General features: G+C 44.8%; 1 protein-coding gene across 1 annotated transcript in view; it reads right to left on the reverse strand.

The window, feature by feature from the left end:
- UFL1 (UFM1 specific ligase 1) overlaps nt 1-27966 on the reverse strand; it is a 145275-nt gene that overhangs the window by 91035 nt on the left and 26274 nt on the right. The window contains exon 4 of the mRNA XM_030199083.1: nt 23541-23638. Coding sequence (XP_030054943.1) covers nt 23541-23638 — 98 coding nt within the window. The remainder of the gene's footprint in view (nt 1-23540; nt 23639-27966) is intronic.

Below are 27966 nucleotides of genomic sequence, written 5' to 3' on the forward strand. Positions count from 1 at the left end.
GGCAGCGAGAGGAACGGGAACAGCAGTGGCAAGAGGAACGGGAAGAGCGACAGCGGTGAGAAGAGTGGGGACAGCGTGAGGAGGAGTTCCAGCTGCAGAAATTAAAGATGGAGATGGAAATGGCTCGTATCCAAAGCTCCAGCCAAACCCCACCGCCGAGGCCTGAGGCAGAATCCACAGACTGGTTCGGGCCCAACTTGTTCGCAGTTTGATGATACCTGTATATTCCTTCCTCTGCTTGGTCTGCAAGCACTCAGAACAGCTGTCGTGAGCATAAGTTTCGTATCTCTCTACTGCTTGTACACTGAGTGCATATGTTTTATTTCCCAGTAAATAGCAACTGTTGTTACGCACTGCTAGAAAATCACATGACAAGGAGAAACACATGAGGAACTGAAGTTATGCGGCCCATATATGGCAGACAAAATTGATGTAACCTGATGGTGAGTGAGGCTGAGGACCCTCCAAAGAAGAAAATGTTCCTCCATAAATATGTGTTTAGGGAAGAAGGAGAAAAGTGTTTCATGCAATTTGTTTGCTGTTGTTGCATGAAGGGATCACGTGTAAGAGATAAGGGAATGGCCAATGAGCACAAAGTGTGCATGTGAATAGGAGCAGGAGAGATTGGCAAGAATACCGGAAATAACCTTTTTTATATAATGAGAAAGAGTAGCACAATATTACCTTATATGTATAATGAAGAAAACAGAAAATATCCTTTACGAACAATAAGTTAGAATAGGAGAAATCACATGATTTAGAAGAAATGAAACTTATAACAGTGTATGATTGAGACATTTAAATATCTCAAGGGCATTTATGTACAGGAAGAGAGCCTTTTTCAAATGAAGGAGAGCTCTGGAATGAGGGGAAATATGACAAAGGTAAGAGGGAATAGGCTTAGGAGTAACCTAAGGAAGTACTATTTCACAGAAAGGGTGGTTGAGGCGTGGAATGGCCTCCCGGTGGAGGTTGTGGAGTCAAGGACTGTTCCAGAATTTAAAAAGACATGGGATAAGCATGTGGGATTGATTAGGAAAAGGAAGAGTTAAGGGTTAGAGGATGGGCAGACTGGATGGGTCATATGGCCCTTATCTGCATTCATGTTTCTCTGTTTCTACATAAGTGCAGAATGAGAAAGCCTAGCTGAGCAGATTTTGCAATTTCAGTCTGAGCGTCTTTTTTTTTTTTTTGTTACATTTGTACCCCGCGCTTTCCCACTCATGGCAGGCTCAATGCGGCTTACATGGGGCAATGGAGGGTTAAGTGACTTGCCCAGAGTCACAAGGAGCTGCCTGTGCCGGGAGTCGAACTCAGTTCCTCAGTTCCCCAGGACCAAAGTCCACCACCCTAACCACTAGGCCACTCCTCCACTCCTTGTCTTGTCCACTCCTCCACTCAGTCTTGCTTACTGAGTGACCAAAACTGCTCCAGAGAGAACAATCACTTTTGTATTGACTTAGAGAAATACCAATAAAGATTTTGCTTGCTGCGGCTAAGTCTGATTCTCTCTCTTATTCAAGCCAAAGAGATTTTTCTATAAGGCTGAAGTGTTTTCCCTTCCCAAAGGACAAGGGACGGGATTACATATCCGAGATGATATAGATGGATATCTGTCTTTGAAAAAATTTGCCACCTCAATGAGATTCCTCAGAAAGACTGGGTGTCAGGATAGTGAACCCATACCTGATCTCCTAGCAGAGACAATACCAGAGGGATCTGATACTGAAGAGAGACCACCTCAATGTACAGACTGTGGAAAAACCTTCAGTCAAAAGGCTGAACTAGAAGAACAGGAAACATGTATAAAAGACACACATTTTACATGCTCTAAGTATGAGAACGATTTCAGTATGAAGAAAGAGCTAATGCAGCACCTGAAAAATAAATAAAGAAACTGGAATATGTACAAGTACAGAATATAGGAAAAGCTGTATCAATAAAGCAAACATTACAGAATACCAGAAAAACACTGATAATAGAATATCTTCAAGTCCTGGTTATGACACTAGCTTCAACCAGGAAGAAAGCTGCACAAGAAATGCAAAATTTCACCCAGAAAAGTGACCAGTTTCAAGTACGGAGTGTAAGAAAAGTTTCAGTCACCGGAAGTTATTGCCAAAGCAGCATAAAATCCATTCAGGGAAGAAACCGTTTACATGCACTGAATGTAGAAAAAGCTTTATTCATAAATCACAGCTAACAAAGCACCAGAGAATCCACACAGGCATAAAACTATTCACATGTGCTGAGTGGGGTAAAAACTTCTGTCAGAAGATACTCCTCATTATTCACAAAATGAAACATACAGGATTAAAACTGTTAGCATGTACTGAGTGTGGTAAAACGTCTGTTATAAGCACTGGAAGGGCAGTGAACATGGTAATGATGGCCTCTCCAGAAAGGAAGAGTCAGAACCACCCTGACACTGGACTATCGCGACCCGATCAGCGGTCTGTAGAGGCTGAAGTCTAGGGTCTCTCTCTTGAGCTCATTTAATTTGGACTTTATTGTTTTTTTTCCCCCAGTCTTAGCCAGAAAGAAAAGAGAGTAGCATCTCTTTGCTGAGGCCCTGTAAAACAGTTATATTTGATAACTTCTGAGCAGCTATATGTCCTGATCTTCCCAGGTACTATTTAGACATTATACAAAAGTTTAGTTAGTTAGTAGAGCACAAGTGGCAGGTGCAGGTGGATCTGAGCTGTACTGGGGATAGACCCTCTAAGTGGCCGCGGGGTAACCCCAGGCGGGTGGCTAGGCATTTCAGCACACCATTCTTCAGCTGGGGTGGTGATTCCAGTATCCAAAGGCAAGCTAGGCCAAGGCCGCTACTCTATTTCATTGTGCCAACGAAGCGAGGTTCATTTCAACTGGTTTTGGATCAGCAGAAGTTAAACGCGGTGGGTGACATCATTAACTGTATTATTTGAATGTGTGCTGCTGACTCCTGAGTTCTTCACCTGCTCCAACTCCTCTGTTTGGCAGCTCCTTTGTTCATCGGGAGTTATTGTGTTTACGTTACACTCATAAAATCAATGGATATAACACTCAAATTAGTATGATGGCTACTTTACATATGTTTACTAATCTGTCACCAAATTAAAGCCTATGAAGAACTTCATAATATCTCAGTCATTTACACTATAAGACACCAACTAAGTTGGCTCCCAAACAGAGGACAAGTAAACCTCCCAACATAAAAAATTATCAACTCAGAATTCAGATGCCCCGACTCTTCACAACTTCAATATCATTCTAATAAGAATGGGCGGACAGCACTCAAACACAAATTTCAATTAATTAAAATTATAACTATGAAGAACACTGATGACTCTTATTTACCAATTTCCATAGGATATACTAATGCCAGATCAGTCGTCAATAAACCAGAAATCATTAAAGACTGGATAGAGGAGAAACAATCTGGTCTCACCCTAATCACTGAAACTTGTCGACATTCTAAAGATGACCCCATTATCCATGATATTTGTCCCCCAGGATATAATATCCTAAACTTAGCTAGAAATAAAAAAAAGAGGCAGAAGCATTACTATAATGCATAAATCTTTCTTTCGAATAAAATCAGTCTCTGAATTAATGTCACCACACCTTGAAGCCTTACCCTGTTGCATCTCAAATAAATCTTTATCTAAACAACTCTGCCGTCCTCCAGGAAAATGAGATTCTGAAGAGGAAGGTGAAATTAGGCCTTACCTGCTAATTTTCTTTCTTCTAGACCCTCCAGACCAGTCAAGATGCTTGGGTTATGCATATCTATCAGCCGAGGGAGACTGAGAACACAACTTTAAATACATTACAACTAACCTGTGCAGAACCCCAATCAGCCAGTATACAGATAACAAAGCAGAGGAGAAAACACTCCAAACAAAGAGAAAAACCTCACAGAACCTCGTACTCAGAACTCCTCCCCAAACAGGAGGCAAACTTCTGCAGATGGAGCACAACCTGCACCCCAATCTGCCTTTAGCAAATACCAGGAAAACTTCCCAGAACCTACTAGTACAGAAAGTACAGAGAATAAACCCTGTAGCAGTTATAGCAACTCTGGTTCAAACAAAACTCAATCTTCAAGACTGAAATAAAGATATACCGAAATCTAAGAATACAGGGCGGGCTCCTGACCTGTCTGGAGGGTCTAGAGGAAAGAAAATTAGAAGGTAAGGCCTAATTTTACCTTCCTCAGCAACCTTCCAGACCGGACAAGATGCTTGGGCAGTACCAAAGCAATAAGCAACTAAGGGCGGGACCTCCGAATCCCAGAGGTCAAAACTGCTGCACCAAATCCAGCATCCTCTCTCGCCTGCACATCTACCCTATAATGCTTCACAAAGGAGTGCAAAGAGAACCAAACCGCCACTCTGCAAATGTCAACAGGTGGAATAAAACTGCTCTCTGCCCAGGAAGCCGCAACTCCTTTAGTGGAATGAGCCTTGAGCACGGAGAGAACAGCACGACACTTAAGTAAGTTAGCTGAAGAGATTCCCTCTTTTAACCACCTCGCTATAGACGCCTTAGAAGCGGCCGCACCTTTCTTAGGCCCCCCCATACAGAAGAAACAACCTGTCTGAGCAACGAAAATCCAGTGTTCACGATAAAATCTCAAGACTCACCGAACATCCAATTTTGCGAGTCGTTGTTGAGAAGGATCCCCTGCCTTGTCTCCAAGCACCGGCAATGAAATTACCTGATTCACATGAAAGGAAGACACCGCTTTAGGCAAAAAGGAAGGTACCTTGGAAAACAGTAAAAACGGAGCTCTGCACGACAGAGCCTGCAACTTCGAAATCCTACAGGCAGAGGAAATAGCTACCCAAAAAAACGCCTTCAGAGTAAGATCCTGGAGGGTGCAGGAAGCCAAAGGTTCAAAAGGGGAACCAACCAGAGCCTCAAGAACGAGATTCAAATCCCACTGAGGAACCAATGGACGTTGCAGAGACCGAAGCAATTTTACTCCTCGCAAAAACTGCACAACATCCGGACAAGAGGCCACGGACCTACCCTGCACCTTTCCCCGGAAACAGGCCAAGGCTACAATCTGCACCTTCAAAGAAGACAAGGCCAGACCCCTGTCAAAACCATCCTGCAAAAATTCCAAAATCTGCGAGACGTGCAAACAGGTAAACAAGATCGATCCTGACACCAAGACTCAAAAATGCGCCAAACGCGTACATAAGCCAACTAGGTGAAGCGTTTCCGCGAGCGAAGCATAGTATCTATATCTTTGAAGGAAAAACCCTTCTTCCTCAGCCTTCTCAAGCAAGAACGAGATGGGGGTCTGGCATGACTATTGGACCCTGACACAAGCAGACCGTCTCCCCCAGAGGAAGAGGCTTATGCTCCATTAGACGCACCAGATCTCCAAACCAAAGACGCAGTGCCAATTCAGAGCCACCAGAATCACTGGACCCGAATGATGCTCAATCCCCTGGAGAACTCGTCCTATCAGCGGCCATGAAGAGAACACGTACAGTAACACCTGAGGAGGCCACAGAAGCACCAACGCATTGATCCCTTCTGACCGAGGGTTCCAAAAGCGACTGAAAAAGCATTGTCGGTCAACGCCATGAGATCCATCACCAGCTGCCCCCCCATCTCAACACTATCTGATCGAACACTGAGACATTTAAATAACCTCATGGCATAAATACACAGGAAGCAAGTCTCTTAATTGAAAGAAAGCTCTGGAATGAGGAGGCATAAAATGAAGGTGAAAGGGGACAGATTCAGGTGCAGGGGCAGGCAACCTCGGTTGAAGGGCTGCAACCCAGTTGGGTTTTCACAATTTCCACAATGAATATGCATGAGATCTATTTGCATGCAATGGAGGCAATGCATGAAAATAGATCTCATGCATATTTGGGAAATCCTGAAAACCCACCCCTGCACAGCAGTAACCTGAGGAAATAGTTCTTTATAGAAAGGATGGTGAATTTGTGTAACGGCCTTCCAGTGGAAGTGGTGGAGACGAAGACAAGAACATAGAATCTCTAAGGGAAAGGAAGAGATAGCAGATGGCATGAATGGTTAAACTGGATAGGCCATATGCTCTTTATCTGTCTTCATTCATCTATGTTTTTATGTAATATTCCAGAGTCTGGGAAGAAACAATGTTGCTCTTGGAAAAGTTCTCTATCCAGCCTAAGCCCTGTAGAAACTGAATTACTTGAGCAGCTTCTCTCCTCCCGGGACCGCGCGTGGATTAACCAATCATCCAAATAAGGATGAAATAAAAACCCTTCTTTGAATATAGCAGCGGCTATGACTACCATAATTTCTGTAAACATCCAAGGTGCTGATATTAACCTAATACTGCAAATCTAAGAGACACCCTGATTGGGACGTGAAGATAGGCTTCCATTTGATCTAAGAAGAAAAACTCCCCTTTTTGAACAGCTACAATCACCAACTTCAAGGTCTCCAGCCGAAAACTCAATATGTGTAAAAATCTGTTGATTAATTACAAAGTACACCGAATAGCATCCAGTCCTTTCTTCATGAGGTTGCACTGAAACCACCACTTGTAAATGAATAAATCTTGTTAAGGGTTTGCTTGACTGCTGTTACCTTTAGACAATAGATACCTAACGATTCCAGAAACATCTCAGGAAGAGGACAAGTAAATTCAAGTGCATATTCATTGTGAATAACTTCTAGTACCCAGATATGTCGTTATTTGGATCCACCTCCAACAGAACGATGCTAGTCATTCCCCACAGGAGGTATCGTAGAGTAGACCTGCAAACCTTTGTTGTGTACCTCTGGAATTTCCTGCTGTGGACACAGCGAAACCTGTCATCTCTGCAGGAACCTCAAAAGGACTGGCCTCTGAAGAGAACTCTCACCCTCTGAGCAGAGCTTACCCTGCCCAATCTAGAACTTCTAGTGAGGCAGCATGGGCAGAGAAATTATATTTGTTAATTGGTGTTTAAAAGTTTGGTTCAGTTCTGCAAGTGATGGAGGAATGCCCTCTGGTTTCAATTGCTCAAGAATGTCTAGCTTTTGCTAGACTAAGAGGTTTAAAAGGTCAGAAAGAAGTAATTATTTACCACATCTGAAGGCCATTGGGCATAGTGGATAATCTCGAGGGATCAACAAGCAAGCAGTGTTAGAAGATAGCTTTAAAAAGATTAGGCAAATGTTGATTAGAAGAAAATAGAGTACATTTAAATAATTCTTGATGAGTTAGATTTTGTTTTATAAGGAATTCTGATTTCTGCTTATTTTAGAATATGTTTTATTCTGTGTAATTAATAAGTTCTATTTCTATGTAGAATATCTTTTCAATTCAACTTTGTCTGACCTTTCAAGTGATATTTCTGCAAGTGTAAATAGATCACCTGGTTTGAATTATCCACAGTCCTAGCTAGATGAAAGAGGTCAGGAAAAGTCAACTTTGTTCCTTGATGAATAGCTAAGTGTAGGACTGGTCCTGAAAGTAATAACAAACTATATCTGTGTGAGATTAAGTAAGATTGGCCCCTTAGCCCCTCAATGAACCCAGTTAGTATGAAGTTGATTGGGAAACTGATTATGTGAATAATAAAATGCCAAGAGATAGGTGCCATAATGTCTAGTGTGTGAGGCCCCAGGTCATAGGTCAGTTTAGGAAATGTTTGAAACCTATGTAAATGATATTTTTAAGTAATGTGTAAGTAAGGATTAGTTCAAGGTAGGGTAATCAATCTATTCTTTACCATCTGGAAAGTAAGGGGGGCTAGAGGGGTTTAAAACTGTATATAACTGGGAGCAGAAGCAGCTTACGTTAGAAGAAAGAAGGAGAGAGCTAAGAAGAAGAGAAGGAGCTGAGACAGAAGCCATCAGATCCAGAGAGCTGAGAAAGAGAAGAAGAGACTTAGTGCTGATGTTCTACTTTGTTTGCTGGCAAATAAAGAAGATTTCTCCCTCATTCTGGTGTGTGCTGTTTGACTCCTGAAGTACCACAGATTCTGCTAACAATAGTAGTAATTCCTGCAACAATTCTTGGTGGCAGCGGTGGGATCCTGAACCCTGCATCAATTTCTGGCACCCAACTGACTGAGGAACATTAGCCGGGTTTGTATTCTGTATCCTGTATTCTGTATTGTAATCCTAGCTAGGAAACTGTAAACCAGCCCCTCAAAAATTGAGGGAAGGGGAGTCTGATCAACTCTCAGCGAAGGCCTTAGTACCTCTAGTCTAGTGGAGATTAGTAGGGAAACCGCCAGAGCTTATCTGTATCTGAGAAATCTGAAATTGTTGGGTGGGATTTTTTGTACAGTATGTGTGTGATGCATGAATGAATATTAAATGAGTGTGGACTTCTTATAGCTGCGGTTCCAGTTAACGCGAGTTCAACTGGCCAGCGACGGAAGGAAGCAATTGTTGTCTGTTTACCTTTGTGTCTCTGGATCTGTGGACCCCCTACCACACTTCCAAAAATTCCCTCCCTTTTTGTGTGTTGTAACTGTAAGCATTATGGGGGGGACATCATCTAGACAAATTGCTACTCCCCTAGATTGTATGCTTAAGAACTTTAAGAAAGGATTTTTAGTCAATGATTATGGACAGACTTTAAGCTTAAGTACTCTAAGAACCTTGTGTGAAGTTGAGTGGCCATCTATGGGAGTGGGGTGGCCCCCCTAGTGGCAGCTTAGATATTGAAGTAATCCGGAAGGTCTACAGCATAATTGTAGGAGAACCAGAATATTCTGAACAACTCCCCTATATAGATTCCTGGGACAGCCTTGTGACTGACCCTCCCTCTTGGTTGAAAACTTATATGGGATCCCCAGTAAAGTTCATGTTGGGCCGCGTTCAAAGAAAGATTATTAGAAAATCTAAACTGGAAGAGGGAAAGAGCCCTAGGAAGCCTACCACCCAATCGGTGGCTTCCGCCCCTACCCTGTCCGAGAAACCCATACTCTCTGATGACCCCTCAGATCTTGAGCCACCACCTTATGGTCCATTGTTGGGGTTCCGTGCCACCCCCAGAGATCCACGGCGTCCAGCCGAAGCCTCTCCAGCACAGGCTTCCCCGGATAGTTCCTCCCCTTCTGTGCGAACCCCGCCACATCCTAGGTTGGACTTTTCAGCCAGCCTCTATCCTCCTCTGCCACATCCTTCCCTGCTAACCTCCCAAGACCCGCTTTGGGCTCCACTCCCTGACTCCTCAACTCTCAATAGCCCAGCCTCTCCCTCTAGTACCCCTCCCCACTCATCAGGGGCCCAGCATCCCTTTCAATGGACTGAATCACCTGTGACCACCTCTCAGTCTATGAGTACCCCTCCCCATCCCTCAGGGGTTCAACACGCCTCCCCTGAATGGGTTAGACCCGCTGCAATCACCTTTGAGCATGATAGGAGGGTAGCTCCTAGCTCTACCTCAGGTTCCATTCCCACCTCCTCGAGAGTTCTGCCCCTGCGTCAGGTAACCACCACTCGACCGGATCCTAATAATGAGGGTCAGGTTATGCAGGCACAGGCCTACTAGTATGTACCCTTCACAACCACCGATCTCCTGAATTGGAAGACGCATTACCCCTCTTATACTGAAAAGCCTCAGGCAGTGGTGGACCTAGTGGCTAGCATTATGGCCACCCATAACTCAACCTGGACTGATTGTCAACAACTTCTCCTGACCCTCTTCACAACTGAGGAGAGGCGGAAGATTTTACAAAATGCTGAGGCCATCACGCGAGCGCGTGTCCCCGAGGGGATACAGGACCCAGAGGAATGGGTTAGAACTCGGTTCCCTCGCGCAGCTCCAGCTTGGGATCCAAATAATGGGCAGCACTATGAACTGTTGTCTGGCTATTGCCGGGACTTGCTGGAAGGTATGAGGAAAGGCATAAAGAGGCCCATTAATCTGGCAAAGGTCTCTGAAATTCTCCAAGGGGCAACTGAATCCCCTGGGGCCTTTTTAGAGCGACTAATTGAAGCTTACAGAACATACACCCCATTTGACCCTGAGGCACTAGAAAACCAGAGAATGGTGAATAGTGCATTGGTGGCCCAGAGTATGCCAGATATCCGGAAGAAGCTGCAGCGTCAGGAGGGATTCGCAGGGATGAATACCACCCAGCTAATTGAGATCGCAACAAAGGTTTTCGTTAATAGGGATCAGGAGGTGCGCCGAGAGGCTGACCGGAAGATGCAGAAGAAGGCCGACCTTTTGGCGGCAGCCATTACTAATTCCACCCTTAACCGAGTTCGACCTCTAGCCAATGGGAAGCCAAAGTGGGACCCTGGACCGCCAGCCAGGCCTCGAGATTCCTTCAATCAATTCCGGCCACGAGGGGAGAATCCCAGACCACGATTGGAGAGGGATCAGTGCGCCTACTGCAAGGAAAGAGGGCACTGGAAAGATGAATGCCCCCAGAGGCGCCAGGGACTGAGAAGGGGACCTGGAGATCGAGGAAGCCGAGGCCGAGTTCGAGAGGGAAGGTATGAGCCTTCTGAATCTGACATCATTGGGATAGCCGAGATGGCAGAATGGGATGAATAGGACAGACCGGGTTCCTACAAACTGGGCTCCCAGGAACCCATGGTCAAGCTAACCATAGGGAGCCGCTCAATTCCATTCATGATTGATACAGGAGCTGAACATTCTGTTGTGACGGAGCGATTAGTGCCTGTGTCTGGAAAAACTGTCCGAGTGGTGGGAGCCACGGGGGTGCAGAACCGGAGGCCCTTCCTGACGACCCGTAGATGCCAATTAGGCTCACACACAGTCACTCATGAATTCCTGTATATGCCAGACTGTCCAATCCCTTTGTTAGGCCGGGACCTGCTGTCCAAGCTTAGGGCCCAAATTTCCTTTGACTCTGATGGCCAGACTTCAGTCTCCTTTCGGCCCCCGATATCCAGCCCTAAGGGCATATTGAGTTTCTGCTGCCCCCTTGAAGAAGAATGGCGGCTGCATCAGTCGCAGGGCCAAGTTGACCTATCCCTGGCCGACAGCTTCCAGGTCAATGGGGTATGGGCAGAAGATAATCCCCCAGGGTTGGCCCGAAATATTCCTCCTGTCCATGTAGACTTACTTCCAAGTGCCCGGCCAATCCATCTTCGTCAATACCCAATTCCCCGAAAGGCTCTGGAAGGGATTCAAGCACATCTGAATCGTCTGTTATCCCATGGAATTATTCGACCTTGCCAGTCTCCATGGAATACGCCACTGTTGCCAGTTCAGAAGCCAGGGACTGAGGACTACCGGCCAGTCCAAGACTTACGAGTGGTCAACAAATCCACTATTTCATTACACCCTGTAGTACCTAATCCATATGTCCTGCTGGGATTGATACCTTCTGGAGCTACCCATTTTACAACACTGGACCTAAAAGATGCCTTCTTTTGTATTCGGGTGGCCCCCGCCAGTCAATTGCTTTTCGCCTTTCAATGGGAAAACCCAGTAACAGGACGGAAGCTTCAGTATACATGGACCCGCCTGCCACAGGGGTTCAAGAACTCCCCCACCATTTTTGGGACTGCCCTAGGACAAGACCTTAAGACTTTTAAATCTGAGCCTTCCAAGCGAGTTTTACTCCAGTATGTAGATGACCTCCTGATTGCAGCAGTGACCCAGGAAGAGTGTTTTGAGGCTACCAGAGAATTGCTGGAGCTACTCTTGGATGCAGGCTATAAGGTCTCACGCTCGAAGGCCCAACTCTGCCAGTCAGAAGTGAAGTATCTGGGCTTCTGCATTTCCCAGGGAAGTCGGAGACTAGATGTTAGTAGGAAGCAAGCGGTTGCTGCAATTCCCCAACCCAAGTCCAGAAGGGAAGTTAGGGAATTTCTGGGAGCAGCCGGATTCTGCAGAATTTGGATTCCAAATTTTGCACTGATGGCGAAACCCCTTTACCAGGCCACAAAGGGGGGTGAAAAGGAACCATTTGAATGAGGACCTATTGCTCAACAATCCTTCATCGTCATAAAGAAAGCCCTACTCCAAGCCCCTGCGTTAGGCCTTCCTGATGTGGAGAAATCTTTCTCACTGTATGTCCACGAGCGACAGGGGGTTGCTCTGGGTGTGTTGACCCAGATGATGGGATCCTGGCAGAGGCCTGTTGCATACCTGTCTAAGCAGCTGGATGGAGTGGCTAAAGGATGGCCAGCCTGCCTGAGGGCCATTGCAGCAACAGCCTTACTGGTCCAGGAAGCTGACAAGTTGACCTTGGGGCAAGAACTGGTTGTTAAAGTCCCCCACGCAGTTCTCACCCTCATGGAGTACAAGGGCAACCACTGGTTTACAAATAGCCGCATGGTTAAGTACCAAGCCAGCTTATGTGAGAATCCACGGATACACCTGGAAACAGTAGCTACATTCAATCCCGCCACTCTTTTGCCAGCATCTGAGGGACCACCGGATCATGACTGTATCCAAACCATGGATGAAGTGTACTCCAGTCGACCAGATCTCAAAGATGTTCCTTGGAGGGACCCAGATGTAATTTATTTCACAGATGGAAGCAGTTACGTGGAGAACTCCAAGCGATTGGCAGGCTATGCTGTGGTGACAGAGGACAAGGTGATAGAAGCAAGGGCCCTGCCCCAAGGAACTTCAGCCCAGAAAGCAGAACTTGTGGCCCTCATACGAGCTCTGGAGCTAGCAGCAGGACTGGTGACCAACATTTATACTGATTCCAAGTATGCCTTCACAACTCTACACGCTCATGGAGCTTTGTATAAGGAAAAGGGACTCATAAATGCTGCAGGCCAACCTGTTAAGTATGGACCTGAAATACTGCAGTTGCTAGAGGCTGTTTGGGCCCCTAAGAAGGTAGCTGTCATTCACTGCAGGGGACATCAAAGGATAGATACTCCAGTGGCCCGAGGGAACCGCCATGCTGATCGGGTGGCCAAGGAAGCTGCTCGAGGACCCCCAGTAGGTACTGTGACTCCCCTGTTCCAAATTCGACTGCAAGAATGGACGCCTATGTACACCCAAACGGAAGAGAAATGGGCTCAAGAAGAAGGTGCAGTAAGGAGACCTGATGGCTGGTTACATCTCCCTGATACCAGAGTTCTGGTGCCATGCCACCTAGCTTGGCCAGTAGTGTCTCAAGCTCATGACCTGTCACACTTAGGGAAAACAGCACTAGCCCGCCTACTCAGTCGAGTAGTGGTGCTGGAAGGATTGGATAGTCTGGTTGCCACTGCCTCTGCCCGATGTACTCTCTGTGCCCAGAATAATGCTCGTCAGGGACCCCGTATTCCACCAGGAGTTCAGTCTAGAGGACTAACACCCTTTGAGTCCCTAGTCATAGACTTCACAGAAATGCCCAGGAGCGGTAGGCTCCGATACCTCTTGGTCATGGTCTGTACTTTTTCTGGGTGGGTGGAAGCATATCCTACAGTCACTGAGAAAGCCACAGAAGTAGCTCGAGCCCTCCTTAGGGATGTTATCCCCAGGTATGGACTGCCCCTTGCCATAGGTTCAGATAATGGTCCCGCCTTTGTTGAAGCCACACTTCAGGCCCTGTCCCGCGCATTGCGCATTACTTGGAAATTGCATTGTGCCTACCGTCCCCAGAGTTCAGGGCAGGTTGAGCGGGCAAACAGAACCTTGAAAAATAGCCTAGCAAAGATTTGTCAGGAAACCCAACTGAAATGGCCACAGGCACTGCCACTAGCCCTCTTCCGCCTCCGATGTACCCCAACTAAAGGAACGGCCCTCTCTCCCTTTGAAATTGTGTATGGGAAGCCCCCAGCCATTTTGCAGGGAATTAAGGGAGACATAGGGACTTTAGGGTCTGCCCAGGTGCAGGAGCAGGTAGCCCTCTTGGGCCGGATAATTTCTGAGCTTCAGTCTTATGTGAGAGAAATAAACCCTGTCCCCTTCCAGGCTCAGGTACATTCCTTCCTGCCAGGGGATAGAGTTTGGGTGAAAGACTGGAGGCTCCAGCCTTTGGGGCCCCGGTGGAAAGGACCTTTTACTGTTTTGCTTTCTACCCCTACAGCTGTGAAGGTCGCAGGGATAACTCCATGGGTCCATTGGTCTCGAATCAAATCTGCTGATCAGACTGAGCCCAGTACGGATCAGACGGAGCCTAGACAGTGGAGAGCAGAAAGTGATCCTGCGGAGCCATTGAAGCTGCGCTTGACCCGAACCAAAGAATCTACTAGCTGAAAAGAAGGGTCAACTGCATACCGCAGGAGCTGCTGAACTTCGGCTTCATACTGAGACTCTTTCTTGCCTGATTCTGGCTTTCCTGGAATTTGAGAGCCTGATCCTTGTCAGTTGAGGTTCTATCCCAACTGGTATAAGAACTCAAAGACTGAGAACATTATATTAGAGTAATCTGTGACTAACACAGACTGTTGAAATATTATTGCTTAATTAGTTTGCTGTATTTGTTTTAGATTAGGAAGATCACTATAATCCCCAGAGTTTGAGTTGTGAGACTTATCTCTGCATAAGCTGATTTTAGTCTCAAAGGGGGGAATGAGGCAGCATGGGCAGAGAAATTATATTTGTTAATTGGTGTTTAAAAGTTTGGTTCAGTTCTGCAAGTGATGGAGGAATGCCCTCTGGTTTCAATTGCTCAAGAATGTCTAGCTTTTGCTAGACTAAGAGGTTTAAAAGGTCAGAAAGAAGTAATTATTTACCACATCTGAAGGCCATTGGGCATAGTGGATAATCTCGAGGGATCAACAAGCAAGCAGTGTTAGAAGATAGCTGTAAAAAGATTAGGCAAATGTTGATTAGAAGAAAATAGAGTACATTTAAATAATTCTTGATGAGTTAGATTTTGTTTTATAAGGAATTCTGATTTCTGCTTATTTTAGAATATGTTTTATTCTGTGTAATTAATAAGTTCTATTTCTATGTAGAATATCTTTTCAATTCAACTTTGTCTGACCTTTCAAGTGATATTTCTGCAAGTGTAAATAGATCATCTGGTTTGAATTATCCACAGTCCTAGCTAGGTGAAAGAGGTCAGAAAAAGTCAACTTTGTTCCTTGATGAATAGCTAAGTGTAGGACTGGTCCTGAAAGTAATAACAAACTATATCTGTGTGAGATTAAGTAAGATTGGCCCCTTAGCCCCTCAATGAACCCAGTTAGTATGAAGTTGATTGGGAAACTGATTATGTGAATAATAAAATGCCAAGAGATAGGTGCCATAATGTCTAGTGTGAGAGGCCCCAGGTCATAGGTCAGTTTAGGAAATGTTTGAAACCTATGTAAATGATATTTTTAAGTAATGTGTAAGTAAGGATTAGTTCAAGGTAGGGTAATCAATCTATTCTTTACCATCTGGAAAGTAAGGGGGGCTAGAGGGGTTTAAAACTGTATATAACTGGGAGCAGAAGCAGCTTACGTTAGAAGAAAGAAGGAGAGAGCTAAGAAGAAGAGAAGGAGCTGAGACAGAAGCCATCAGATCCAGAGAGCTGAGAAAGAGAAGAAGAGACTTAGTGCTGATGTTCTACTTTGTTTGCTGGCAAATAAAGAAGATTTCTCCCTCATTCTGGTGTGTGCTGTTTGACTCCTGAAGTACCACAGATTCTGCTAACAATAGTGGTAATTCCTGCAACACTAGCCTCTGTAAAAATGTCCTCTGCCAGAGTACCCTCAACTATAAAAGACTTAGGACAATCTTCTGGTAACCTAGGCATCTTGGACTCTGAAAAAGTCTTTACCAATTCCTCTAACTCTTCACCAAATGGTAAACTTCCTTAAAAGGCAACTTAGTCTATCCTTAGATTTAATGTTCACTGACCAATTCCAGAGCCACAGACAATGCCAAGCCGCAACCAGAAGAGCCATATTCTTGATTGACGCCCTAATTAAGTCACACAGAGAGTGTGCCAAAATAGAAAATGCTCAAATACAAAAAAAGGTTTGAGGCAAAAGATCCCCCAAGTGAGGCGTATTCTGAATTCTGTACCAGATGTTCAGCCCACCTGAAAGAAGTACAAGCTACACAGTCTCCACATACTGCTGCCTGTAACCCTAATGAAGAGATTTCAAAGGCTTGCTTCAACAAACACTCCATTCTATGATCTTGAGGGTCTTTCAGTTATAGCAGTCTTCTTTGTCACAGCTGAAAACCACTGCATCAGGTAGCTTAAACTGATCTTCAGGTTGAGAGTCCACTGCACATGTCAAGACATAGATTGCTTCACCCTAAAATTTGCCTTGAATTTCCCCTTCAGCAGTAATATCATCATCCACTATCTGAAGCAAAAGGAAAAGCTTTAGACCAGCGGTTTTCAACCCAGTCCTCAGGAACTACCTGGCCAGTCGATTTTTCAGAATATTCACAATGAATGAATACACATGATAGTTTTGCATGCACTGCCTTCTAAGTACGCAAATCTCATGCATATTCACTGTGGATATCCTGAAACCCAACTAGTCAGGTGGTCCCTGAGGACAGGGTTGAAAACCACTGCTTTAGACGATTTACGGATCCATATCAGCAAGGGGTCCTGAAAGGAGGAAGTGACAGTAGATAAAACCTGTGCAATTAAGGTTGGCAATTCCTCTTTAGGAAAAATATGGACTACCGAAGGATCCTCCCCAAGAGGAACCCCTCACTCAGAGACAAAAAGCTCTTCCTCCAAACCTTCTAACTGCTGCCCTGCAGACATATCCTGAACCTCTCCCTAACCAGAGAGTACTGACCCAAAGTTCTCCAAAGCCTGGTCCAAATCTAACATAGAACGTTTTGCAATGTCAACCATAGAAAGTTCTGGAGCTATATTAATCCCCAAGGTAGAGGAGGACATCCTTTTCCCCATACAGAAAACTTTATGCAATAAAAGACGACATACCAGATATCCTCACAGGGCTAAAAAATCCGTTGAGACAGGAACAACTGAGGCGGCGCATTTCTACTTGGCACTGGGGCTGACTGCAAAGAGCTTGTAAAAGGCTCCGCTGAAAAAAGGCTCACCTCCTCCAGGCAAACCAGCTGCAAACCGCACATTGAGGGAGGGAGAGCCACACTGCAGAGATGCTAATTCCTCCCCTGAAACTGAAAGTGTGGTGTCAGCCACATGGAGAGCACACTTTCATGCTGAAATGTTCATCTTAACTCTTCTACACACACAGCATTTTAACTTTTTCATGCAACATCGCCATTAAGGCTTATGAACAACAAAACTCCAGTAGAGCAAAAAATTCAAAAGTGTCCACATAAGACTAACTTCCTTCTCCCCAGCTGCAGCCAATGCTAACAAGCACTTCACTTAGCAGAGAAAGAAACAAATTGTCTGCTGAACTGCATAATTAGTTTCAGCTCTCTGGGAACTACAAGGCATAAATTACATACTCCATAAAAGAAATAGGAGGCAGGGGAGAAGGGAGTGGGGGGAAGAGAGGGACTTTGAACCTCAAGGTGCAACACCCCAAACAACAGACTAAAGAAAAAATTAGTATTTTTTTTTGTGTCTCTCAGAGGCCCTGTTTGTTTTATTTAAACTCATGCTTGAGAAACCAAAAACTTGCTTACAAGAAGACAACAAATATTTCCAGATCACTGCAGACTGCACAGGATTACTAGACCCATCACCTGCTGGAGACTGAGAAAAACAGTCTGGCCAAGTTGCTGCACAGGGTTCCAAAGCTATGACATCGCAGCTCAGTTTCTTAGTCTCCATCTGCTAGTAGGATGGCACAAACCAAGCTCTGAACTGGTCTGGTGAGAAGATAAGGAAACATACAATTTTCATCGTGAACATACTTGTTCAGCTCAATTTTCAAAAAGATGTATATGGATGGTGATAGTGTATTTATACAGATACTATCTGTTGATTTTTAAACCTATATGGAAGTCTAACTGCTACACCACTATATTTCTAGGGCTGGGGTGGAATTTGGGCAGAAACCATAAGTTATCTGTATAGTGGCTATATGGATAGTTTATGTAATTTACTTAAGAAAATGCACAGGCAGTGGCTGAATATTGCCACTATGCAGATAATGGCTGGTGGTCGGCAGCAAATACAGATACTCGACACTGTTGACTATCCACACACACTAGTACTGAACATATGTAACCTTTCAAATGCCATGGTCAGTTTAAAAAAAATTATAATGACTGCAAGCTTTAAAAATTGGCCCGCCTGTTTTTAAATCTCCTGCTCCCAAGATCTGGTATACTGAAGCTCTAAATGTCTCAGTAAGATGCCTGTATGAGCAGTTTTGGAATACAACATTTACAGGTGGATATGGCCTATAATGTACAAATTTAAAGGGGGACGTGTTTTGGGTGTGGTTTCAGCAGGTGAAAGAACTATTGAGGTAATTCTATAACTTAGTGCCAAGATGTAGACACCATAACAGGGTATGCTTATTACCATTCTATGATGGCATTTAGGTACACCTATGCCATTATAGAATGCTAGCCCAAAGCCATGCTGGTGAACTCATTTATGGCTGGTCTAAGTTGGTGCATCTAAGTGCATTGTGCAACACACACAATTAATAGTCTGTCTCAATAGCAGACTGTGAACTTTTTCTCCAGGAACTCGTCCAAACCTTTTTTAAACCCAAATACACTAATCGCTGATACTACAACCTCTGGTAATGATTTCCAGAGCTTAACTATTCATTGAGTGAAAAAATATTTCCTCTTGTTCGTTTTAAAAGTAGTACCATGTAACTTCTTTGAGTGTCCCCTAGTCTTTGTTCTTTTTGAAAGTGTAAAAAATCCCATTTACGTTTATCTGTTATGCACCACTCAGTATTTTGTAGGCCTCTATCGTATCCCTCCTCAGCTGTTTCTTTTCCAAGCTGAAGAGTCCTAACTTCTTAAGCCTTTCCTCATAAGAGAGGAGTTCCATCCCCGTATTCACTTTGGCCACTCTTCTCTGAACCTTTTCTAATTCTGCTATATATTTTTTAAGATACAGGGACCAGGATTGCACACAATACTCAAGGTGAGGTTGCACCATGGTATAGTATTCTTGGTCTTATATTATCCTTTCCTAATAATTCCTAGCAATCTGTTTGCTTTTTTGGCCGCTGCCACACACTGGGCAGAAGATTTCAGCGTGTTGTCCACGATGACACGCTGAAATCTTTTCTTGGGTCCTGACTCCTAGGATGGTGTCACAGAACGCCTAACACCCACCTTGGGGCTAACCCTGCAGCCATCTAGAGGGTCTGTCCCAGCACTGCTGAGGTTCACTACCACCTGTGCACATGCTCTACTCTGGCATACCCTTCCTCCCACCTGCTGGGTTACGCTTGCCTCTGGGTGAGTCACCCACCCGCAACTTAATTCTCCAGTGGTTTCTAAGACCACTGGGGCCACAATCCAAGGGGTCCCACAGTTCCCAGAAAGCACCCACAGACCAAAACACAAGCCACCAGGATTGTTAGTCAGTCCAGGACAGCAGAGTCAATAAACTAATAGGTTTATTGTTATAGTAAAACAGTGAACTTTTGAAAAAAAAAAAAAAAAACTAGGTGAAAAAAGTACAGTAAGCAATAACAAATAACCAAAACAAGAATCAACATTAAAACTATCTTACACTTGTTACTACCTGGGTAGCACCTGGGTAGTACATCTAGACTACCCCAACTTGACATTTCGTCCTTTAGATTGTAAGCTCCTTTGAGCAGGGACTGTCCTTCTTCGTTAAACTGTACAGCGCTGCGTAACCCTAGTAGCGCTTTAGAAATGTTAAGTAGTAAGTAGTATAGTATTCTATATGTTACAGAAATGCCCATGCTCCACCCATGTATATGCCCCCCCTTGCAGTTATGCAATAAGCAAATTTGGCGCATACTTTATAGAACACTGCCTAGCACTTACATGCATAGGTGCCAATTACTGGCGTTTGACACATATGAGTGCTACCATTCTATGCACACACTTGCAGACAAGTTACATAATGAGGGGTTATCCCCCGGATTCTATATAGTGCAACTTGAGTTGTGCGCACAAATCTGGGTGTATTATGGATTTACGCGTGCAACTTAACTAGCTTAGCAAGCCAATCGACACTGATAATTGAACTTAACAAGCAATTATTGACTAATTGGCAATTCATTAGAATTTATGCATACAAATGTCTAAGCGTTCTATAAAAGTGATTTTCGACTCCTCCCTCTCCTTCTCTGCCCATATCCAGCAGACAGCTAAGACCTGTCGCTTCTTCCTCTATAATAATAGCAAAATTCGCCCATTCCTCTCTGAACAGACCATCCGAACCCTCGTCCACTCGCTCGTTACCTCTCGCCTTGACTATTGCAACCTTCTCCTCGCTGGCCTCCCGCTTAGCCACCTATCCCCCCTTCAATCTGTCCAAAATTCCGCTGCACGTCTTATCTACCGCGTAAACCGATACTCTCATATTACCCCTCTCCTCAAGTCGCTTCACTGACTCCCAATCCGCTACCGTATACAGTTCAAGCTTCTCCTATTGACCTTCAAGTGCACTCAATCTGCTGCCCCCCATTACCTCTCTACCCTCCTCTCCCCGTATGTTCCCACCCGTAACCTCCGCTCTCAGGACAAATCACTCCTATCTGTACCCTTCTCCACCACCGCTAACTCCAGACTCCGCCCCTTCTGCCTCGCAGCACCTTATGCCTGGAACAGACTTCCTGAGCCCATACGCCATGCGCCCTCCCTGCCCATTTTCAAGTCCTTACTCAAGGCCCATCTCTTCTCCCTTGCTTTTGGCGCCTAACCACCTTCCCCATTCCTGTTACCTACACTGACTACGTAGTCTGTTACCGTTAGATTGTAAGCTCTCTTGAGCAGGGACTGTCCCTCCCTGTGTTTAAACTTGTACAGCGCTGCGTAACCCTGGCAGCGCTATAGAAATGCTAAGTAGTAGTAGATGCGCGTAGATTCTAAGACGTGGATAGAAAAAGGGGCGTGGCCACTGGAGGGGTATGGGTGTTCCTAGAATTTACATGCACTGTTGCAGAATATGCCTGTTCCGTGTGTAATTTAGGTGTCTGCATTTACACCATGTTTTCATTAGCATAAATGGCCACAACTAAATACAGTTGCAGAAAACGGGTGTTGGGCATATTCTGTAAACTACGCCTACATTTAGGTGTATTCTATAAACTGCATCCAAATTTAGGCACGATTTATAGAATATGCATAGGACTATTTTCTTTTTGCGCTGATTTTTAAGGCATGATATATAGACTCTACCCCTATATATCTATTTCTCATTTCACAATGAGAATACACACAATGGAGGATTAAGTAACTTGCCCAGAGTCACAAAGAGCTGCAGTGGGAATCGAACCCAGTTCCCCAAGATCAAAGTCTGCTGCACTAACCACTAGGTACTCCTCCACTCAAGACTGTTTGTTAGTGGCGGGAGAGTGAGTGCTGAGTGTTGTCTATTGTTGGACAGACTGATTACACTCACTAGGTGCAGTAGGTGGAGGTGTGCACAGTCCTTAGTTTGGGATAAGTCAGTTGCAACTGTGGGGTTTGCTAATAGCTGAACTGTACGCACTGTTGGCACACAGTTTGATGGAGGTGTTAGAGGGTTTGGAGGAGAGACACTGCAGGAGATACGCAGGTGACACCCCCGTCCCCAGGTGTTTAGGCCCCCTCCAGTTTCCTGGAGCTCACCAATGCCCAATGCCTCACCAGGTACTGGTTTGACAAGGCTACCATCCAGCACCTGTGTGACCAGCTTCAACCCCTCCTACAGCCTAGGACCCATAGGAACAATCCTACCCCTGTCCACCGCCTCCCTCGCTTTTCTGGCCACTGGTAGCTTCCAGTCTGTCTTAGCTGTGAACGCGGGCCTGACCCAGCCCGCCATTTTCAATTGCTGCACCCAGTTCCTTGATGCCTTCCTGATCCACACCTCAGAGTACATCACTTTCCCCACTATCCCCCTAGGCCCTGCAGAACAACATGGCACAGTTCTACGGCACAGCTCTGTTCCCCTCAGTCATAGGCATCATAGACTACACACACTGTGCATTCAGACCACCACCCCCCCCCCCCCCCCCCGACACCTACATACTACAGCATTCTGGTATCTACCACAGATTCGGGGAGATCACCTGTGACTGGCTCTTAGGTAAGTGCAACAGGGATCGGTCAACCCTATACCCCTCTCCTCCCAAAAACCTTCAGCACTGCCTCTCTTCAGGTGTCTCCACCACTCATTATTCCCACCCCAACTCCACAAGGTACTCAGACTAGCCAATACACAACCATGTCTTTTGTTCTGCTTCCCCCTACAGGTGACAGAGGATACCCACAATGGACCTGAATCATGATCCCACTGGTGCACCCACAAACCACGGCGGATGATTGCAACAGCAGACAGACATTGAACCACACGTGGCATCATAGAGTGCACCTTCAGAAAGCTCAAGAACAGGGTCTGGTGTCTCGATCATGACTCTTGCACCGGGCAGATCAGCTGAATGAAAGTTCTTCTACTGTAAAAGCACACAGACACAGAGGACCCACATGACTCCTGCTCCGGCCCAGCCAACAGATACTTGAATGGTTTTGAGTTGACTGGCACCGCTGCAGTCCCGGGCAACTGGAACCTCTTCATCCTCCTTCCCTCTAGCATTCTGGCATTCGCTGAAGTGTTGTGCTTACTGCACAACTCTTGAGTGCATACGACAGGCACCATCCTCCCTCTGACTTCCAAACAACTCCCTAATGCTCAACGCTATGAGCGCTCCTATATTTGGATCTCATTAGCGTTGAACATTAGAGAGTTCTTCTGATATGTGGCGGCATTTTTCTGGTGCTATTGAGAACAGCACCAGAGTTTTGAACATCGGACCCTCAGTAGTACTTAGTGAACCACAGGACATATCTGTTATAGTTTTAACCCCCCCCCCTTTTTTTTTAATAGGTCCTCTGGTAACCTAGGGACAGTAAACTGTCCACCTCTTAATTAAATAAGCTACTACTACTACTTAACATTTCTAAAGCGCTACTAGGGTTACGCAGCGCTGTACAGTTTAACATGGAAGGACGGTCCCTGCTCGAAGAGCTTACAATCTACAAAGACAAATGTACAGTTAATCATATAGGTCAGACAGATTGGGGCAACCTATATGTTCGAAAGGTTAGGTTCCGAATGCAGCATTGAAGAGGTGAGCTTTAAGCAAGGATTTGAAGATGGGTAGGGAGGGGGCTTGGCGTAGGGATTCAGGAAGACTGTTCCAGGCATAGGGTGAAGCAAGGGAAAATGAGCGGAGCCTGGAATTGGCAATGGTGAGCAAGAATGCTCTGCAGGTACCTTCTCAAACAGGAATCCAAAGAAAACTGTCAGGACCCCAGTCCTGTCTACTGACATATCCAACAGATTAGGAATTCTGATAGTTAGAAGCTTGGCTTACTTAAAAACATTTGAAGAACTCAGCATTTAGCCAGCACTAACAGGTTCTGATTAACAAATGTGGTTTCATTGGGCTAAAGTCAGAGTGCAATACCAGCTAACAAGATTACTTTACATATTTTAATCAGTCTCATTAGATTGGAAAATGCATTAGGACACAAAGCTGACAGCAGCTCAAATCAGTTGGACCCAATATGAGATAATTTATTCACTCTCTCATCCAGTACATGTACTTACTCATCCACAAGCTGCCCAAGCACCAGCTGGATATTTCTGTCCGATTTAATAATGTCATTGGCCCTGCTTTCAATGTGGACCAAATCTACATTGATCACCTAGGAAAGAAAATGGAAAAAAACAAACAAACAAACCCATTAACAGACTCAGGCCACACAGAGTTTTAAGTACATCAGTCAGTCAAACAGAGGGCTCCACTGGCCAACTTGCTAAGGTTATCTAAGGCTAGATTCAGTTTCAACCCCCTCCACCCTGTAAATATATAGAAGGCCTGTTAAGTCAATGCGTTCTCTGGAGACAAAGAAAATGATGGTGTCAAAACCTGTGCAAAATGCTCCAGTTAAGAACCAGGAAAAAAGTTCCACATTACATGCTGCACAAGTTTACGCTTGAAAGCTTAATTAATTATTTATTTATTGCATTTGTATCCCACATTTTCTCCCCGTATGGCAGGTTCATATTAGTAGAAACCAAATTTTTTTTAAACAAATGTGTTTAACTACTGAATATATGTATGCTGTTTTAATGGTTATTAAGCATATTGACTTCTGATCAGAAAGTTAGTGTCAATGGAATTTTTATATGGATGTTTCTTCATATGTATGTATATATATGTTTTTATTGGTGTTGTTTATATGTTATATATATATATTTTTTTTGTTACATTTGTACCCCGCTTTTTTCCCACTCATGGCAGGCTCAATGCGGCTTACATGGGGCAATGGAGAGTTAAGTGACTTGCCCAGAGTCACAAGGAGCTGCCTGTGCCTGAAGTGGGAATCGAACTCAGGTCCTCAGTTCCCCAGGACCAAAGTCCACCACCCTAACCACTAGGCCACTCCTCCACTCCTATTTTGATTTGTAGTGTATTTATTGACCCCTGATGCAGACGCTTTTTAGTGTCGAAACACAGCCTGTGTCGGGTCGTTATCATTGATATAATAAAGACTGTTGGACTCACGTCTCCAGTGGTGAATCGTCTTTGTTTAGTCTCTACTCTTGCCTTCTGAGGTTCAATGTGGCTTACATATTGCTAAAAAGGTGGTTACAAAATTTAGATTTGTAGAAGTCTAGTACATAACACAGAAGTACAATAAATACTTAGGTTGATATATTAGCATACTGTGAGAGAGGTTCATGTTATTGTTTTCTATTTCTGAACTTTTCGTGATGTATGGTGGTGTGGGATTAGGCAGATCCAGGGGGGAAAGACTTCTTGAAAAAATGCGTTTTCAGTTTTTTTCTGAATTGTAGGTCGTTTTCTGTGAGTTTCAGGTCTTTGGATTGTGAGTTCCAAAGTTGTATGCCTATAAACGAGAGGCTGGCGGCATGTGAAAATTTGTATTTTATACCTTTGCAATTTGGGTAGTGAAGGGTTAGGTAGGTTCTTGCTGTTCTCGTCACGTTTCTTATTGGTAGATCGATAAGTTCCGTCATGTAATCTGGTGCGAGTCTGTAGATGATTCTGTGGACTATTGTGCATATTTTGAATGTTATGCAAGCATTAATAGGTAGCCAATATAACCTTCTTAGGAGGGGCTTCGCGCTTTCAAAGCATGTTTGATCTTTGCAGCCTACATAAATGCTATTGCAGTAGTCTACATGGGTTAGCACCATGGTTTGGATCATGTTGCGGAATTAATCCCTGGGAAACTAAGGTTTTATAGGTTTTGCTTCCACATAGTGTGGAACATTTTCTTGGTCGTGTTCTTAGCTTGGCTTTCTAGCATTAGGTTGTGGTCAATTGTTGTGCCCATTTTCCGCCATTGCACTTGAAATAGAAACCTGAAGCAAAGATTTAAATGCTTGTTCCCATTGTGAGAACTCGTATGCTACACCCAAAGCTTTCTCCCACTTAGATAGATAGTACTCAATAGGGTTATGGAATGAGAGGAGAGCCCTATATATTCTCGAAATGCCCCCTCTCCCTCCCCCACACATAAGCCCTTGTTTAATTAGGGTCTCTGACAAGCTTAAGTCACCTCTTGTCCTACGTGCGATAAGATCGCGCAGCTGGTTATATTGAAAGACATGCAATGGAGAAAGCCCATACTCTTTACATTGCTCTTCAAAGGAGAAGACTACACCCTCCTCCCATATTTGACCCAACTCACAAAGACCCATGCCCTCCCACAAGCGATAACAGGAATCCTGGGTACCTGGGGTAAAGTGTGTGTGTATGTGGGGGGGGGGGGGGGGGGGGGGGCAAAGCGGATAACATGTGCAGAAAATATGTACAGCCTGGGAAAACTTTTTCTCGTATCCTACTCCAGGTTGTCAAAGGCCACTGGAGCAGAGGTGGGCAACCTCTAATTATCTCTCCCAGAACCTAAGTAGCCATGATATTGCTCTGTGGGTGAGGGTCTAACCACCCCTGCTCAGGCCGTTTCCAAATCTTTCCTGTACCCTGTAACCAATCTGCCAATATTTTAAGATGGGCTGCTTGGTAGTATAATAGAAAAGATGGGACTCCCATCTCCCCCCCCCCCCCCCCCCCCCCCCCCCGTGCTCTCAGCTGGTACATCACTCTTTACGCACTCGCGGAGGCCTTTTCTTCCATATGAAGGAGAAAACTCTACAGTGTAAGCCCCACAGGAATTTGTCTGGTAGGGAGATAGGCAATGCCATGAATAGATATAGTAATTTGGGGAGTATGATCATTTTAACTGCGCTGATCTGCCCTACCCAGGAGAGTGTCAACCCCTGCCAACGATCTAGTTCTAGGAAAGGTTCCCACACCTTAGAGGGGGAAGTTGACCTCATATAACTCATCAACCCGACGGGTTATATTAATACCCAGATATCGTATATATCGGGTTGCCCACCGAAATGGGAACTAAGATTGCAATACAGCTATATGTTGACTAGTCATGTTCATATCTAGGGCCTCTGACTTATCAAGGTTGATCTTAAAGCCTGAAACTGCTCCACAGTTTCGCAACACGTCAGAAACTACTGGAAAGGAAACCATCGGTTCCACCAGGGTAAGGAGTACATCATCAGCAAAAAGGAGAATCCGGGTCTCAATGTCCCCATACCGTGGACGTCTCTTTGCCACATTGAACTCTCTCCTCAAAGTGCCTTCACCTCCAACTCCCCTTTCACTTTTTTCCCCAGACTCTGAGTACTTTCGTGATAAGGTTCACAAGGTTAACCTTGAATTCTCAACCAAGTCACCTCCTCCTTCCCTCAGTCCATTCTCTCAACCCTCCTTCAACCCCTGCCTTCTTTTCTTTCTTTTCTGAAATTACTTTAGATGAAACTGCACATTTTCTTTCCTCCTGTAAACTGACTACCTGTTCCCTCTGATCCTATTCCCACCCATCTACTTAGCACTCTCTCTCTCTCTACTGTCATCCCTTTTATCTGTCATATCCTCAATCTTTCACTTCCCACTGCAACTGTTCCTGATGCCTTCAAACATGCTGTAGTTACACCACTCCTCAAAAACCCTTCATTAGACCCACCCAGTCCTTCCAACTATCGCCCCAGCTCCCTTCTCCATTTCCTATCCAAGATACTGGAATATGCTGTTCACTGCCATTGTCTGGACTTTCTTTCATCTCAAGCTATTATTGATCCACTTCAATCTGGCTTTCGCTCTCTTCATTCAACTGAAATAGCCCTTGCTAAAGTCTCCAATGATATGTTCCTGGCCAGATCCAAAGGTCTCTATTCTATCCTCATCCTTCTTGATCTATCTGCTGCTTTTGACACTGTAGATCACCGTCTACTCCTTGATATTCTGCCCTCACTTGGATTTTGGGGCTCTGTTCTTTCCTGGTTTTCTTCTTGTCACTCCCATCACACTTTTAGTGTATATCCTGGCAGATCCTCCTCCACTTCTATCCCACTATAAGCTGGTGTACTTCAGGGCTCTGTCTTGGAACTACTTTTGTTCTCCATATACACTTCTTCACTTGGTGCTCTAATCTCATTCCATGATTTTCAGTATCACCTTTATGCTGACGACTTCCAGATCTACCTCTCCACACCAGAAATTTCAGCAGGAATCCAGGCCCAAGTATCAGACTACTTGTCTGACATTGTTGCCTGGATGTCACACCACCATCTGAAACTAAACATGACAAAGACTGAGCTTCTTATCTTTCCCCCTAAACCCACCTCTTCCCCCATTCTTTAACTCTGTGGATAACACTCTCATCCTCCCTGTCTCATCAGCTCGTAACCCTGATTCCTCTTGCTCTTTCTCCGCACATATCCAAAAGACTGCTAAAACCTGTCGTTTCTTTCTCTATAATATCACCAAAATTTGTCCTTTCCTTTTTGAGCACACTACAGTTATCCACACTCTTATCATCTCTCGCTTAGACTATTGCAACTTGCTTCTCACACATCTCCCACAAGCCATCTCTCTCCCCCCTTCAATCTGTTCGTAATTCTGCTGTATGACATATTCCACCAG

The sequence above is a fragment of the Microcaecilia unicolor genome, chromosome 3, assembly GCF_901765095.1.
Source record: "Microcaecilia unicolor chromosome 3, aMicUni1.1, whole genome shotgun sequence".
Classification (NCBI taxonomy): Eukaryota; Metazoa; Chordata; class Amphibia; order Gymnophiona; family Siphonopidae; genus Microcaecilia; species Microcaecilia unicolor.